This window comes from Echinops telfairi, unplaced genomic scaffold (assembly GCF_000313985.2).
Source record: "Echinops telfairi isolate 266 unplaced genomic scaffold, ASM31398v2 ScPeMD7_7356;HRSCAF=8355, whole genome shotgun sequence".
Lineage (NCBI taxonomy): Eukaryota > Metazoa > Chordata > Mammalia > Afrosoricida > Tenrecidae > Echinops > Echinops telfairi.
The window spans coordinates 1,141,328-1,156,968 of record NW_022111256.1 but is presented as its reverse complement, the minus strand read 5'-3'; the positions used below and the strand labels follow the sequence as shown (position 1 = coordinate 1,156,968).

The 15,641-nt window shown below is 57.8% G+C and overlaps 2 protein-coding genes across 3 annotated transcripts in view; both read left to right on the top strand.

Annotated features, from left to right (window-relative positions):
- Window positions 1-4: 4 nt before the first annotated feature.
- On the top strand, window positions 5-11,669 carry P3H3 (prolyl 3-hydroxylase 3; the record flags this gene model as incomplete). Its single annotated transcript, XM_004708232.2, has 15 exons — window positions 5-103; window positions 788-940; window positions 1,215-1,422; window positions 1,508-1,639; window positions 2,099-2,235; window positions 4,059-4,148; window positions 6,151-6,203; window positions 6,333-6,400; window positions 6,512-6,636; window positions 8,654-8,755; window positions 8,937-9,087; window positions 9,230-9,347; window positions 9,464-9,539; window positions 10,878-11,018; window positions 11,172-11,669. Coding segments are annotated over 15 exons (1,824 nt in total), but the record flags the coding sequence as incomplete, so codon positions are not given.
- Window positions 11,670-12,864: 1,195 nt separating this feature from the next.
- GNB3 (G protein subunit beta 3) overlaps window positions 12,865-15,641 on the top strand; it is a 5,602-nt gene continuing 2,825 nt past the window's right edge. Inside the window, exons 1-6 of one of the 2 annotated variants that reach the window (XM_045296021.1) lie at window positions 12,865-13,292; window positions 14,328-14,434; window positions 14,514-14,577; window positions 14,666-14,828; window positions 14,914-14,980; window positions 15,074-15,275. In XM_045296021.1, coding sequence (XP_045151956.1) covers window positions 14,364-14,434; window positions 14,514-14,577; window positions 14,666-14,828; window positions 14,914-14,980; window positions 15,074-15,275 — 567 coding nt within the window. In that variant the 5' untranslated portion in view covers window positions 12,865-13,292; window positions 14,328-14,363. Of the gene's footprint in view, window positions 13,366-14,327; window positions 14,435-14,513; window positions 14,578-14,665; window positions 14,829-14,913; window positions 14,981-15,073; window positions 15,276-15,641 lie in introns of both variants that reach the window. The other variant, XM_045296022.1, reaches the window with a different exon arrangement.

Genomic DNA, 15,641 nt, shown 5'->3' with positions numbered 1-15,641 from the left:
GCTGGGCCCCGGGGGCGCGGCGCGGCTGCGCGTGGGGCGCGCGCTCCGGGACGCCTTCCGCCGCCGGGAGCCCTACAACTACCTGCAGAGGGCCTACTACCAGGTGCGGGGAGCCCGCCCCCCGAGGGCGGGAGGTGGGCATCGGGCCCTGGGCGATCGCGGCCCTCTGCATTGTGTGGGTCCTCCAGACCCTGGAGAGAACCCCCGGGGGGTGGGCAACGGGCGAGCCTAGGGAGCGCGGGAGCCCAGGTCGACGGGGGGCGATCGTGGGACCTGAAATTTCACTTAAGGCTGCGTGGGGGTGAGCGTCCCTCTGGGGTGGGGACGGAGCCGGCGGTGGGTGGGACCTTTGAAAGGGGCGGTTCCGCTGGGGCAGGAGCGAGCCCTGGGAGACGGGAGCGAGCGCACGGAGGGCCGGGCTGCGGGACTGCTGGTATTAGCGGCAGCTGCCTACGTGGCTGGTGGTGGGCGGGGGCTGCTATGTCCACCTCAGGGTCCTAAACAGCTGCTTACTCACTTGTAGCCATCCCTACCACGTTGTCACTCAAACTGAGACCCTGAGCCCTTCCGCCCATGGCCCCACACCTTGATGACCACACCCCTGAGCACGCTGGTTTCTAGGCGGCCTGGAGGTGGGAGAGTGGGGCCTGCTCTGACTGACAGGCCCACCCCCCAGGCTCCTGGGGCAGCCCAGAGTGAATTCTAGGTCTGCAGAGGCTGTTGGTGGTGGGGCAGTGGTCTAGCAGCCCCACCTCAGGACACTGACGCCCCCCCATCCCTCCCACAGTTGAAGAAATTGGATTTGGCCGCAGCCGCAGCACACACGTTCTTTGTAGCCAACCCAACACACTTGCAGATGCGGGAGGACATAGCTAAGTACCGCCGCATGTCGGGAGTCCGGCCCCAGAGCTTTCGGGATCTGGAGACACCCCCACATTGGGTGAGACCCTCAGCGCCACCCCCACCCCCCCAGCTTTTGGCCCTAGGCAGCTTGGGCATCTGGACCCTGGCTGGGGAGTCCCTCTTTGGGGCTATTATTTCCCTTCGCATGTCTAAAGGCTAGTGTTGGAAGGTTCTGATTCTGAGACCCCTCCCTGCCTTCCCGAAGGTGAAGAGGGACAGAATTCATGCCCCAAATGAAACCCACAACCCACTCCCCAACCCTGTTAGGCACAACCCAGGGTCTCAAGTAATTGAGGGCCCCTCCCCTATAGGCAGCCTATGATGCAGGCCTGGAACTGCTGGAGCGACAGGAGGCAGGGCTGGCACTGCCCAGGCTGGAAGAAGCCCTGCAGGAGAGCCTGTCCCAGATGGAGCGCTGCAGGGCTGACTGTGAGGGGCCTGAGGCGCAGCAGCAGGAGGACGTGGAGGAGGAGGAGGATGGCGCCTGGAGCCAGGGCGGCCTGTATGAAGCCATTGCAGGTAGGAGCTCAGAGTACCAGAGGGAGGAGCCCCCCACAACACAAGCCACAACACAAGCGTACTGGCTCACGTGCTTCCTCTGCAGGGCACTGGATTCGGGTCCTGCAATGCCGGCAGCGCTGTGTCAGGGACACAGCCACACGTCCTGGTCGAAGTTCCCCTGTCCCAGACTTCCTTCCCAGCCAGCTGAGGTGGTTGCATGAGGCCTACGCTCAGGGTCAGTTACAGAATGGTGGGCTCTGGAGGCCACTGGGGTAGGCACTGTGGGGAGGGAGGCTTTGCCCCTGCCATCATCCTGAGCCTGCTGTCTCCATCCTTCCCACCTGTCTCAGGATCTGTAGCTTCCTGTCAGGTGCCCAGCGGACTGACTTCCATGGCTCTCCTCCTTGGGAAAAGCTCAAGAGAGGCTCCCAGGGCTGCTTCTGACTTTCTGCTTCTCCCCTGCCTCTGTGCTCTCCTCTCCTCTGCCTCTCTGAACTCTGTTCTGCTAAGGTATGTTTGAGTAAGCTTTTGAAAAAAAGCAGTTGATGAACATGCCTGTCAGGTGGGCAGGGCCGAGGGACTCTTGGAACTGGTTGGTGCTGGGGAGACCATCTGTCTTCTCCAGCTCTGCCTCTGTCTAAGGATCATTGCTGTCTCTTCCCGCCCCCCTTCCCCACTGGTACTCCATCTCCAGTGGGGAATCTGACCCAGGCTGTGGAAAATGTCCTCAGTGTCCTGCTCTTCTACCCTGAGGATGAGGCTGCCAAGAAGGCCCTGGAACAGTACCAGGCCCAGCTAGGAGAGCCGAGACCCGGCCTTGGGCCAAGAGAGGTAACCCCCGCCCCACACGTCCCCTGTGAAGTAACTCTACATCCAACAAATATAGTTGAGACCTTGGCTTGGACCTGCATCTGGATCTGGACCCACTCCCACATCCGGTCCTGCTTGCATCTTTACCTGGTGCCATTGTGGGATAAGCATTGGGTGGATAACCACACGGTTGGTGGTTCAAACTCACCAGCTACAGGCTCTCACAGAACCCCCTGCAGGGAGGAGCACTCTGGGTTGGAATAAACTCGGTGGCAGTGTGCTTGGGCCGGGTGTTTTGACTGTAGCACAAATGCCACAAACGGATGGGTTTAAAGAACAGAAATACTTTCAACATCTAAATCAGGGTCTCAGCTCTGTTGGTTCCTCCCTGGTCAGTCACTGTTCTTAGTTCCTTAGCTTGCACAAGATGCTCACGTGAAGTCTGTCTTCCCCTGTGTGGGAATGCCTCAGTAGCTACTCGTTTGTGTTTTGTTTTTTTCAAGAGCTCAGAAGTGATTAGGTTTAGGATCCGCCCTACACTGGCACAGTCTCAGCAGAATTGACATTATGTTAGCTGAACACATTTGACCCGATGTAAAGTCACGGTGTTACCGTAGCTGACATCCACAGATACGTTGTTGGTCATCGTTAGGTGCCAGCCAGTCAGTTCTGACCCACAGTGACCCTGTGCACAGCAGGAGGAAACACCGACCGGTCCTGCACCGGCCTCACCATTGTTCCGTTGTTGTTGCCGTGGTGTCAGTCTAGCTCTTTAAAGGGTCCCTGTACTTTACCAAACATGATTCTTTCTCCAGGGACTGGTCTCCCCCGACAACATGTCCAAAGTATGTAAGCCGGAGTCTTCCCACCCTTAGCTTTAAGGAGCACCCTGGCCCTACTTCCTCCCAGACAGATGTGTCTGTCCCTTTGGCAGTCCATGGTACTTTCGATCTTCGTCACCAGCACCACCATCCAAATGCATCAAGCTTCAGGAGCCGTTCGGTGTCCAACTTTCTCATGCATCTCACACCATGGCTTGGGTCAGGTGCACCTTAGTCCTCAAAGTAACCTCCTTGCTTTTCAATGCTCTATAAAGGTCTTATGCAGCAGAGTTCCCTAATGCAATGGGTCCTTTGCTCTCTTGACTGCTGCTTCCATGACATTCATTGTGGATCCAAGCAAGACAAAATCCTTGACAATGCCAACCGTCTCTCCATTTATCATGCTGTTCCCTATTGGTCCAATGGTGAGGAGTTTGGTCTTCTTTACGTTGAGTTTTAATCCACATTGACGGCTGCAATCCTTCATCAGCAAGCGCTTCAATTCCTCTTCCCTTTCAGCAAGCAAGGTGTGTCATCTGCATACCACAGATGGTTAATAAGCCTTCCTCCACTCCTGATGCCACACTCTCCTTCATATAAGCCCGCTTCTCTAATGATCTGCCCAGCGTACAGCTTGAATGGGTAGGGTGAGAGCTACAGACGCTAGGATTCCAACACATATTTGGGGGGACACAATTGAATTCACAGTACCATCTCTTCCCTGAGCACCCTAGTCTCTAATCCCACATCCCAAATCTGTCTCCACTTCCTGCTCCCCACTTCAGATCCTACTTCGGAGTCACCTGCCATACCCACTCTTCTCCCTTCCACCTCATTTCTGCCTTCCGTCCCGCACACAGACACACACACGTCCGCTCTGCACCTGCTAGCGAAGGGACGTTGAATCCAAAGGCATCGTGAAGCGTTTAGGGGCAGGTAGTTTCCTGCCCACCCCTTCACACACGCACACACTGCACTTCTTGTCTCTCGTCTTCTCCCTGTCATCCAACCCCCTCTGTTCAGGACATCCAGAGCTTCATCCTGCGATCCCTGGGGGAGAAGAGACAGCTCTACTATGCCATGGAGCACCTGGGGACCAGCTTCCAGGATCCTGTAAGGAACCCCACCTTTTGTCCTGTCACACCCCTCTCGCCCCTGAGCACTGCCAAGGGGGGAGATAATAAGAATGGGCTGCATTTGTCACTGCGTTTTGTAGCAGACTTTCCCATGCCTTAGCCATCTGGCTCGCACACAGTCTGTGGAGCTTGGAAGGCGCCCTGGTAGCACAGTGGGTTAAGCACTGGGCTGCCAACTGATAGGTCAATGTGTTAGTCCAGGTAGACTAGAGAAACAAATTCATGGACACTCATATGTGTATAAATAAGAGCTTTGTATACAAGAGTGGTTGAATATTGAGACAATATCCCAGCCCAGTCCAGATCAAGTCTATATATAAGTCTTGATACGTCCGATATGCTCATATATCCGATATCAAGCTATAAAGCCCTCTTCAGACTCACAAAACACATGCAATGATGCCAAATGCAGGAAGATCCCAGGCCAGGGGATGGAGAGTTTTCTAAGACATAGTGTCGGGGAAGGATCTCAGTGCTGGCATGGGTCTCCACGTGGCTCCTCAAGCTTCAGGGTCCTGGCTGCCATCAGCATAGCTCCATCAGGCTCATCATCAGGAATGTCTCACAGGGAGTGTGCGCGTGTCCGCCTCCAGCAAGCTATTTATCTCCTTAGCGCCTCCAACTGAGGTCATCAAGCCAGACCTGACTGACAGGTTAAACTCCATCCCTTCACTCTTAATCGTCTCAGATTGACAACAGATTATACAACTACAACCATCAGAAACCCTGTGGTCAGCCGGAAGGCCAGTGAGCGGTCTCCCAACCCCATGGAGCAGTTCTGCCCTGCCCTCTAAGATTGCTGTCGTGCTGCAAGGGGCTTGATGGCAGTGGGCCTGGCTTGGGTTTGGTGTGGGGCTGGGAAGGGACGCAGGTGTCCCAGTTGTGCAGGGACAGAACCCACCATGGGTCCCACCTTCAGGGCTCTGGGGGCCCAACAGCTCTGTGGGCATCCAGTGGAGGAGGCTGTGGGTGGGTGCTCTCTGCATGACAAGAGTTGCCAGCATTCTAGCCTCACGCAGTAGGATTGACAGCACCCCCTGGGCCATGCCAGTCAAACATTCTTTCAGTGGCTGAGTGCCACCGGTTAAGAGAATGGAATATTTTTGGACTGCAGGGGCTGCCGCCCTAGAGGCTCACCGGTGCCTGGCAAGGCCAGGGTCGTGGCCTGCAGCGTGGACGGACTCCTGGCACTGGTGTTGGCCTCCCTTTAGGAGGGAGGAGTGAACCTGGAGGCGGCTGCCTCTGAGGGCCCCAGGGAGAGAACTTAGGGTCCTCCAATCACAACGTGGCTCCCCGTGGGGAGCCAGACGAGAAATAACACTGTTGAGACTCTGGAAAAATATGGAGTCTAGACTCATTGAGCTGGTTCAAATCCTTCCCCAGTCGGTCACTGACATTCTGAGAGGCCTCGACTTCTAAATGGGCACACTGATAGTCTCTATTTCCCAACTCTTGTGGCCATTACGTGATCCATTCCATTCATTCTGGGTAAGAGCTCTGAGAGGACCCCACCATACCCACCACCATTGAGCCAAGTCTTAGTGACCCTGTAGGACAGCACAGAGCTGCTGCATGGGGCTTCTGAGGCTTAGCAGACAGCCTCATCTTTCTCTGGAGGAACAGCGAGTAGGTTTGAACTGCTGACCTTGCGATTAGCAGCCCGACAAGTACCCCTCTACACTACCAGGGATCCATGGCTCTTCGACTAGCATCAGACAAATAGTAAGCCCTTTTGTTGTTTTTTTTTTTAGTAAGCCCTTTTGTAAGCTATGTTTTGTTTTATTTATTTTTGTTTTACTGTGGTTTTTAGCATTAATGATTATTATTACAGAGTTTGACCCAAAGCCCCAGTTCCTGATAGTCCAGGCCTTCCCCTTTGGGTAGAAGGGAACCTTTATGTGATTTGATCAGAGTCTCACGTCAGGGATCCCCCAGGGCTGAGCATGGTAGGTGATGGGAACTTTCTGACCATCTCCCAGGATCCCTGGACACCGGCAGCTGTTGTCCCCGAGGCACTGAGAGAAAAGCTCAGGTAGGAGATGCTCCGTGGTGGAAGGTGGGACAGGGGGAGTGGGTGGAGGGTGGCGCAGGGGAGCTGCCTCTGGGGAGGGTGGGTTTATCCTGCTCTGGGCATCCACTGAGCGTGTCTCTCGCTCCTGAGAGAGGATCAGGAGAAGAGGCCTTGGGACCACGAGCCTCCGCAGCCAAGCCCCTTGACCCATTGGAAGGGTGAGTTTCTGGGAGGGTGGGAAGCAGGAACCAGAGGGCCTGGGGGCTACCAGGTACGGCTGGGCCTGCCCTCAGGATGTCCGACTACCTTCAGCCTGCCCTTCTTTTCAGATGCCCTTCTCCTAGAGGGAGTAAGCCTGACCCAGGATGCGGGCCAGCTGAACGGCTCTGAGCGAGCCGTGCTGGACGGGCTGCTCACCCCCGCCGAGTGTGGGCTGCTGCTGCAGCTGGCCACTGTGAGTAAAGCAGGCTGCTGCCGGGTGGCAGGGCTGGCTGCAGGGACGGACCTCTGGGCTCTTGGCCTGCACCCTCCCTAGCTGGGACTGTCCTTGCAGCTGCCCCTCAGGTATGGACAAGTTCCTTCTCTGAATGTAGCCACAGCGAGTGGATTTTATTTACAAAGGAATTCGACGAGAAAGTGATAGAAGCAACAAAGCAAACAACATGAAGGCCCCCCTCCCCAATAGGTGCTTTTTGGGTAAGGGTCCCTTGGTTAGCTGAGATTTGGTCAGTGGCAGCCACCCAGATGCCTTTCCTGAGGAGGCTGATGGCTCCCTTAGTGCGGATTGAATAAGCCACACTCACCAGGCTGCCTACACGGGTAGGAAGCTTACGTCTTCAGCGAGGACGGCGCAGGACCAGGCAGGGCTTCATTCTGTTGTGCACAAGGCTGCCGTGGGCCGGCTCACTGGCACCTGACAGCATCAACAATGCAGCCTGCACCCATTCGCTGAGCACATGCTGAACCCACTTCACCCCCAGGCTCCTCCACCTGAAGGCAGGCAACTCAAACCCTGTGCCCTGCTGCTGCTTGGGGGTTACCTGTTAGGCTGCTCGCCCCAAGGCCAGCAGTTCTAACCCACCAACTGCTCTGAGGGAGGAAGACAAGGCTTTCTACTCTCGTGAAGAGTGACAGTCTCAGAAACCCACAGGGGCAGTTCTACCCGGTCCTGTAGGGTCATTAAGAGTCGGAATTGACCCGGTGGCCGCATTTCTGCTTTGAGTCACTCTGGGAGAGAGGCGTGGCAGGCTGTCCGCTGTGGGAAGGACGTTGGGCTCCCTAATTAGGTGGAGCACTCTCGTGGCAGTGTGCAGAATGCCCTGGGAGAGATGGGACAGACATGGCGGAGACTTGGAGTAAGGCCTGAGTACCGCTGCCTTCTGTCAGGCCTTCGTTTTAAGAGGATGGAGCGGAGAGGGCGGATATCAAAGAGAGATCAAATGTAAGGATTGCGTGTGGACGGTGGTGAGAAGAGTGCAGGATAACTCCCAAGTACTGGACTTGACGGTACTAAGCTAGGGCCCATTCGACCAAGCTTTATGCTGCACACAGGCAGCACCTGACACCAACCACGTACTCAGTTGATGCTGACCCCAGGCCCTTTGCAATGGCTGTTTCCTCTGCAAATCTCACGTGACTCCAGAGCATCCTTCAGTGCCCATTTAGATGTCACCTCCCCAATGATCCGCCCCTGACCCTGTTTGAGTCTCACGAGCTGAAAGCCCGGTTAGAATGTTCTTTGTAGCATTTTTCACCATGATTCACTACTTATTTACTCCTTTCAGCTTTTATCTCAAAATACAAGGTCCATATGAGCAAGGACCTTTTCTTGTTCGTGGTTCTTTTTTTTCTTGTTCTTGTTTGTAGTTCTATCTTCAGGGCCTAGAACAGAACCTGGGTGTGTACACACGTGTTTAAGGATCGACTGAAAATAGGTTGGGTGACGTAGGCAACTGACCGGTCTCTCACAGATGGGTTTGTGTGCGGTACCTTTACTGAGATTCAAATAGGTACAGGGAAGTGGGGGAGGCGGTGCTCCTGGTTCTAGATGTCCAAATACGGAGTCACTCAGGAGATACTAGCCCCGTGTTGGGACTCGGTGTCAAGAGGCAGTTGAAGCCACAGGGTTCTGGCCTCACCAAGAAGGTGCCACGTGCAAGAGACCGGACAGGGATGCTCCGGCAGGTGCTGTTTCCCCACCTTCCTGCCAGGACCTGCCCTGACAGTCAAGCTCCCTGTTCGGGGTCGGTTTCTAGAGACTGCCTCTGTTCTGAGCTGATGTGGCAGTCCGGGATGGATGGTCAAGGTCTCCCTGCCCCAGCCCTGTCCCGAGTGGATAGACTGGAGTGACAGTTCAGGCAGGGCCCACAGCAGGCACTGAGCGCTCCTGGCCCCCTCAGCAGTGGGCGGCCAAGGGAAGATGGCAGAGCCACCTGGGGCCAGCGCCTCGGAGATAACTCCTTCCCATGTAGGATGCAGCTGGGGCTGGGGCCAGGTCGGGCTACCAAGGCCGCCGCTCCCCTCACACCCGCCACGAGCACTTCGAGGGGCTCACGGTGCTGAAGGCTGTGCAGGTGAGAGGAGGCCCCAGGACTGGGTGTGCAGGGGTGGAGGAGTCCTGGGCCTGAGATCCACGTCCAGGACTGAGGACCCGGGGTCTGCATGGTTGAAGGAACAGTTTGGGTTGAGGGAGGGGGCTGCCTCCCCATGTGGAGGTCACCGCTCAATGGCCTGCTCTTCCTTTCACCCCTGCAGCTGGCCCGGGCTGGGGCCGTGAGCACTCAGGGTGCTAAGCTGCTTCTGGAAGCGAGTGAGCACTCGCGGGCAGTGACAGAGGCCTACTTCTCCCCGGGGCGGCCCCTGCACCTCTCCTTCACGCACCTGGTGTGCCGCAGCGCCATAGCCGGTAACCGCAAGCCGCCCTCAGCCCTTTCCCAAGGAGCCCCTTACTGCTCTGCTCTGCCAGGCCTGGGAGCGGTGGGCGGTGTGAGTCCTTGGGGGCGGTGGGTGGGCACAGAGGCCCTGGACAAAGCCCCTCTGCCTGACAGGAGAGCAAGAGCAACGCATGGACCTGAGTCACCCCGTGCACGCGGACAACTGCATCCTGGACCCGGATACCGGAGAGTGCTGGCAGGAGCCCCCAGCCTACACCTATCGTGACTACAGGTGGGCAGCTGCCCTGCTAGGCGCCAGACACATGGCCAGAGAGAGGGCCACCCCCACCCCCGCCACAGCAGGCCTGAGCTGGGGGGCTCACCACCTCCTGTCTTGCTCCCGCCCAGTGGAATCCTCTACCTCAACGATGACTTCCAAGGTGGGAACTTGTTCTTCACGGAGCCCAACGCGCTGACGGTCACGGTACGTGGAGTGGTGGGGGCGGGGGACATGTAACAGGGAGCCAGGTGTGGGGTCAGGATTCAAAACAGAAGGTTCCCAGAGGCAAATGCAGGGAAATGGCTGGGGCCACCTAAACCCTCTCCCCTCGGGGTCTCCAGCCCTCCTTACCAGCCTCTGAGTGCAGGGGCCACCAGTGGGCTCTCTTGGCCTCTCAGTCCTCTGGGTGGTGTGGGCCTGCACCCCGAAGGAGATGGGGCTGAAGCGCAGTCGGCAGGGCCCCTCCAGGAAAGCCAGGTCCCTATTCCGAGGATGTAGGGAACTTGGAAATACCCCTTCCCCACAGCAAGATGGACATGGGGCTGGAGCACTGCTGGGTTTGCTGGCCCCTAGTGCAGCTTTGATTGCTCACCTGCCTGAGGTTCTATTTGTGTGTGTGTGTGTGTGTGTGTGTGTTAACACTAGTGCCGATTTTAAAGGATTACTGTCTAGAGTAGATTAGACCAAAAGAGAGAGCTGAGGCCAGCAAAATAAACAGCTCTTAAATGTTAGCTGATAGGACTGCTTTCTCCCTGTTCCTGCATCGGGGAATGTTCCAGGTGGAAACCAGGGTCTAGAATTGGGAGATGGAGAGGGATAGTCGTTCCTATTTGCCTAATGTTGTGTCGTGAGGAGCCCTGGTGGCAGAGTGGGTTACACGTTGGGCTGCTCACTGCATGGTCAACAGTTCAAAACCACCAGCCGCTCTGCAGGAGAAAGAAGAGGCTTTCTACTCTCATCAAGAGTTAGTCTCAAACCCACAGGGGCCGTTCTACTCTGTCCTGTGAAGTCACAAGGAGCCAGAACCGACTCTGGCAGTGAGCTTTTGGTGACGCTCTGTCTTACCCGATGACCTTCCCTCCTCCCGTCCTCCCCTCGCCCCCCAGACCCAAAACCAAACCATTGCTGCCAATTCTTTTTTTTTTTTTTTTATATAACCCAAGTTCTCCTTCCATACCGATCATGGAAGGAGTCCATAGCTCAAATAACATTTCAAACGCCAGCCAGCAAGTCAATTCTGAGTCCTAGAGACCCACCCGAGCAACCCAGATGCCGGTAGTGCCCATCCTCCTTGGGGTGCAAAACACCTGTCTGAGGTTCTGGCCTGGCACCCTAAGCCTCGGATTGCGCCACACACTGGCCCAAAGGGTTGAAAATCCAGGGCACCCAGGGCAGGGGATGAGGAGACTAAGTGCTGAGTAATGGATGAGAGAGTGGACCCACTCAATGCAGCTCCTGCCCACTGACCCCCCTTGCCATTAAGAGCAAAGGCCAAGCTCTCTGAGAGGGCCCTGCCGGGCCTGAACCCGCCTTCACCTCCAGGCTCAGGTTCGCCCTCGCTGCGGACGCCTGGTAGCCTTCAGCGCTGGTGGGGAGAATCCCCATGGTGTGTGGGCTGTGACCCGCGGTCGGCGCTGTGCTCTGGCACTGTGGCACACGTGGGCACCTGAGCACAGGGAACAGGTGAGGGGTTGCAGAGGGAGGGAGTGGTGGGGGGTTCTTGTGGGTGGGGAGGGTCCCTGTGGGCCAGGGGAATGAACTGACCGGCCCCCAGCAGGGGTCTTTGGGGCAGGGTGGGCTGCGGCTCATGGGGCCAGTCTCTTCCACCACCCTTAGGAGTGGGCGGAGGCCAAGGCGCTGCTGCAGGAATCCGAGAAGACCGAGGAAGAGGAGGAGGAGGAGGAGAAAATGCCCAGCAGAGGCCCTGCCCCAGAGCCCCCCAGCCCCAGGCTGCAGCGGGTCCAAGGCAAAGCGGGGAAGCCCCCTCGGGTCCGGGAGGAGCTGTGAGGGGCTGTCCCAGCCCCCAAGGATGTGACTGCCAGACATGCGGAGGGCTCCGGGGAACATTCGGAGCCCAACATCGACTGCTGTCCGTGCATTCCCACCATCTGGGGCCCAGGGTCCAGCCCAGGCCAGGCTTCCAAGGACACTGCACTGACTAGCCCAGAGCTCCCAGGCCTGGCCCCACTGACTGGGGATATCATGGCTCCCTGAGCAGAAATGGCAGAGGGCACAGAACTGCCTACTTTCCACAAGGAGGGGGCGGGGCTGCCTGGTCCCCCTCACCCCAGCCTGCGCAATAAAGAACATTCAGACCCCTCCGTGGGGCTCGGTTGGGTGTCTTCAGGTTCTGTGCCTGTGCGGTCAGGTGGCTGGGGCTGGCCTGGAGGAGGCAGGTGTCTCTGGGCCTCCCGAGGGAGGTAGGGTGCTCAAGCTGAGATTTGTCAGGGAAATCTCACCACCTGCTCCCCTCATGCAAATGCACCCCAGCCTGGCAGCTGTTCCCTGTCCTCCGCTCAGCTGGGGCAACCAGGCCCCTCTGGCTCCTGCCTCCACAGCCCCAGCAGGACCTCATGAGTCAGGGGCACAGAGGATGGGGTTTCCCTTAATTCCTCCCCCCAAGGTAATAGGCAGCCCAACCATCTTCTAGGGATCCCCTCTACCTCTCCCCACCCCGCTCCAGGATCAGACCTGAGGGCAGCTGGTTGGGGTTTGTTCAGAAGTAGGATTATCCAGATCAGCCCCCCTCTAATCTCAGCTCCTGACTGCACCTCCCTGTGCTCCCCCCACCCCTGAGGCGGCTGAGGGCCACCTTTGAGGCTCCTTCTACACTCATACTCCCCCTTATGGACTGGTCCCGGTGGGGGCCAGGTCTGGGGGTGCTGGAGCCCTGGCTGATGCTGCTCCCATGCACCCCTTCCAAACGTCAACACCTAATCCTCGCAGCTTTACTCTAATCCCATGGGCCTCTCTCAGCCTCAGAGACAGACCAGGAGAGCACCCTTCCCACTTCCCTCCCTCTCAGGCAGTCGGGTCCTAGGGGCCTCTCCCCTCTCCAGAGCCAGGTTCCCACCCCTCACCCCACTCCTCCCACTTCTCACCCCACCCTAGTCTGCAGGCCCAGGTCTCTGGAGTGGTTGGCTCTTTCCCCTCCACTGCAGCTGATTCCATTTGCCTCCTGGTCACTGTCACCGCCCACCCCCACCCCCAGCTCGCTTGCTGGTCCTAGTCTGGGCCAGGCCAGGCCACCTGTCTGGCAGCCTTGGGCCAGGTGAGCGCCGGCTTTGCAGCTAGGGAGTAAGAAGGTGCCTGAGCACTGGAGCGGGCAGCCCGGGAGAGATCCAGCCAGAGCCCAAGTAAGAGGGGGCTGGTGGGCTCTGTGCTCTGGGACTGAGGCCTTGGGGGGTGGGGGTAGGGGAAGCATTCAGGCAGGGGTAGGAGTGAATGCACAGGACTCCAGATATTGAGGACCCAGGGAGGGAGGGGGGATGGGTACCCCATTTATCTCCCCATTCTTGGCATGGGCTTCAGCCCTCCTGAGGAGTCCGGGGCAGGGTGTTTGGAAGTTCCCCAATGACCAGCCCATGTTCCCCGCAGGAGCAGGCGCAGCTCCTTGACCTGGCGGCCATGGGAGAGATGGAGCAACTGCGGCAGGAGGCAGAGCAGCTCAAGAAGCAGATTGCAGTAACCCCAGAGCCCTCCCATTCAGGGTCCCCCCCCCCTAGCACTGAACCAGAATCAGGAGGGAGTGTGGCCTAGGGGTGGGGGCTGGGTTTTCTCTTGAATGACACCTGGAGACCACTGACCAGCCACCTCCCGATCTTGGGTTGCATACTGTCGACCCGAGCCCCAAACCCTCATCCCTCGAGGCCCACCCCTCCCCTGCCCGTGCCCCTGTCTGATGTCTGCTTCCCCTAGGGTGCCAGGAAAGCCTGTGCGGATAGCACGCTGGCAGAGGTGAGCCCTCCTGTCCCCCGGAGGGCAGGGCGTGAGGGGTGAGGCTGGGAATGCCCTGACCGGCCCCAAGCAGGTACTGAACACGAGGGACAGCATGTCCTCAGGCTGAGCCCGGGCGGCTGGTGAATTCATGCAGCAACATCTGGTTAGAGAGCGACTCAGTTGGGCGCTGTGTTAGAGGCTAAAGATACCAGGATGCAGACGTTGTCTCTCCTGGTCCTCCACCTCCCAGGCAGGGTCGGAGGATGAAGGGACTTTGTAAATGGAAAAGCCCTGGAGACATTAGCGCCAACAGTTGCTCAATGTGCTAGTTCATCAATTCAGACACGCGGTTTCTCCACATTCTGACATCTGAGAGGTGTCTAACCAAGGATGATGCCTTCAGGGGAGAGCTGACAGCACCCCCTCTCCTTTCTTTGTTCTATGTAAAATCATGGCATGTCTCAGTTAGTGGTAACCCAGACCACGGCCCTTGAGCCAGACACTGGGCTAAATCGCTTTTCATTTTCACAACCCTGGGATAAGGCTTTATTTTGCACGTGGGGAAGGCAAGAAACTTGCCCAAGAGCACAAAGCAAGTCAATGGCAAGTCAATTGTGGATTCGGAAACCCTTGTCTAAGTCTAAAAGCTGGTCAGAGTTTTCAGGGCAGCTCAGGTACCAAGAGGTTCCAGCTAGAGTCATGGTGCCCCGGGGGTGCCCAGTGACAGAGCTGGCCACACTGCAGTGTTGAGCCCAAGTCTGTGTTTAGCGAGGTGGGCCAAGCGGGAGTCTTCCATCAGGAAGACCACCTACCAAACAGCCCTCGCTCTCCCCCAGCCCCTGCTCGAGCCATTGTTCAGCCCTTACGTGCCCACCACTGGTGCTGGGGCCTCTCTCCCCCAACGGGACCAAGAAGACTCATTTCTCTAAGGCAGGGGGTGGGGGATGGGGTGGGGATGACCAGGAGCAAAACCAGCATATACTAGTCTACGGCTGTAACACAGGTCCTGCCATGTCCCCTGCCCACTGACCTCCAATGCCCCTTTCTCCACAGTTGGTGTCTGGCCTGGAGGTCGTGGGGCGAGTCCAGATGCGGACGAGGCGGACACTAAGGGGGCACCTGGCCAAGATCTATGCCATGCATTGGGCCACTGACTCCAAGTGAGGCTTGAGAGGCCGGGGGTGGGGAGGGGGAAGCAGGCAGGCAGGAGACGCTGGGTGACACGGCTCCCTCTCCCAGGCTGCTGGTAAGCGCCTCGCAGGACGGGAAGCTGATCGTATGGGACACCTACACCACCAATAAGGTACCAGCCTGGCTCCCTGACCACCTTGCTGGGGTACCGGCTGCCAGCTCAGCCAGGGGCTCCTCTGCTCAAACCCACCCTGCCGCAGGTGCACGCCATCCCACTGCGCTCCTCCTGGGTCATGACCTGTGCCTACGCCCCCTCGGGGAACTTTGTGGCATGCGGGGGACTGGACAACATGTGCTCCATCTATAGCCTCCGATCCCGGGAGGGCAGCGTCAAGGTCAGCCGGGAGCTCTCCGCGCACACAGGTGAGTGGACCCTCTCCATCCCAAAGTCCCGGGACCTCAGGCCCCTGGCAGATGGTGACTCTGTCCTTGCAAACACTGCCACCAGGTTACCTCTCCTGCTGCCGGTTCCTGGACGACAACAACATCGTGACCAGCTCCGGGGACACCACGTGGTGAGGACCCATGCTCTGGGTGAGTGGGGGCCAGCCCTGGCCCGGGTGCAAAGTGGCCTTTCTCAGGGACGGTGCCTCTCCTCCCTCCCGCAGTGCGCTGTGGGATATAGAGACGGGGCAGCAGAAGACGGTGTTTGTGGGCCACACGGGTGACTGCATGAGCCTGGCCGTTTCTCCCGACTTCAAACTCGTCATCTCGGGGGCTTGTGACGCCAGCGCCAAGCTCTGGGACGTGCGGGAGGGGACCTGCCGTCAGACCTTCACGGGCCACGAGTCGGACATCAACGCCATCTGTGTGAGCCCCTTCCCGCCCGACGCCCCAGCCGTGGCCAGCTCCCCTGGCTCTTAGTGTTGCCAGGTTTCAAGACCAATGTCACAGTTAGCACTCTCATTCGCTCTCTGAAGAGAAGCGGCTAGCTATGCAGAGACGGAGACAGAGCCAGAGTCCACTCCACCCGCGAGGCCCTGCAAGGCAGAGAATCGCCCTGGAGGTGGAGGCTGTCCGTCAGCCTGGTCTCTCTCTGAAAATGCTGGTCCGGATACATTTGAGGGCATGGTTTTTGTGAACAATGTGCAGACACCATGCCTCTGTGCTCCCTTAAATACTTTAGTGTGTATTACTTTTTTAAAAAATAGGCTATTCTTTTTCCTTTAGACTTTT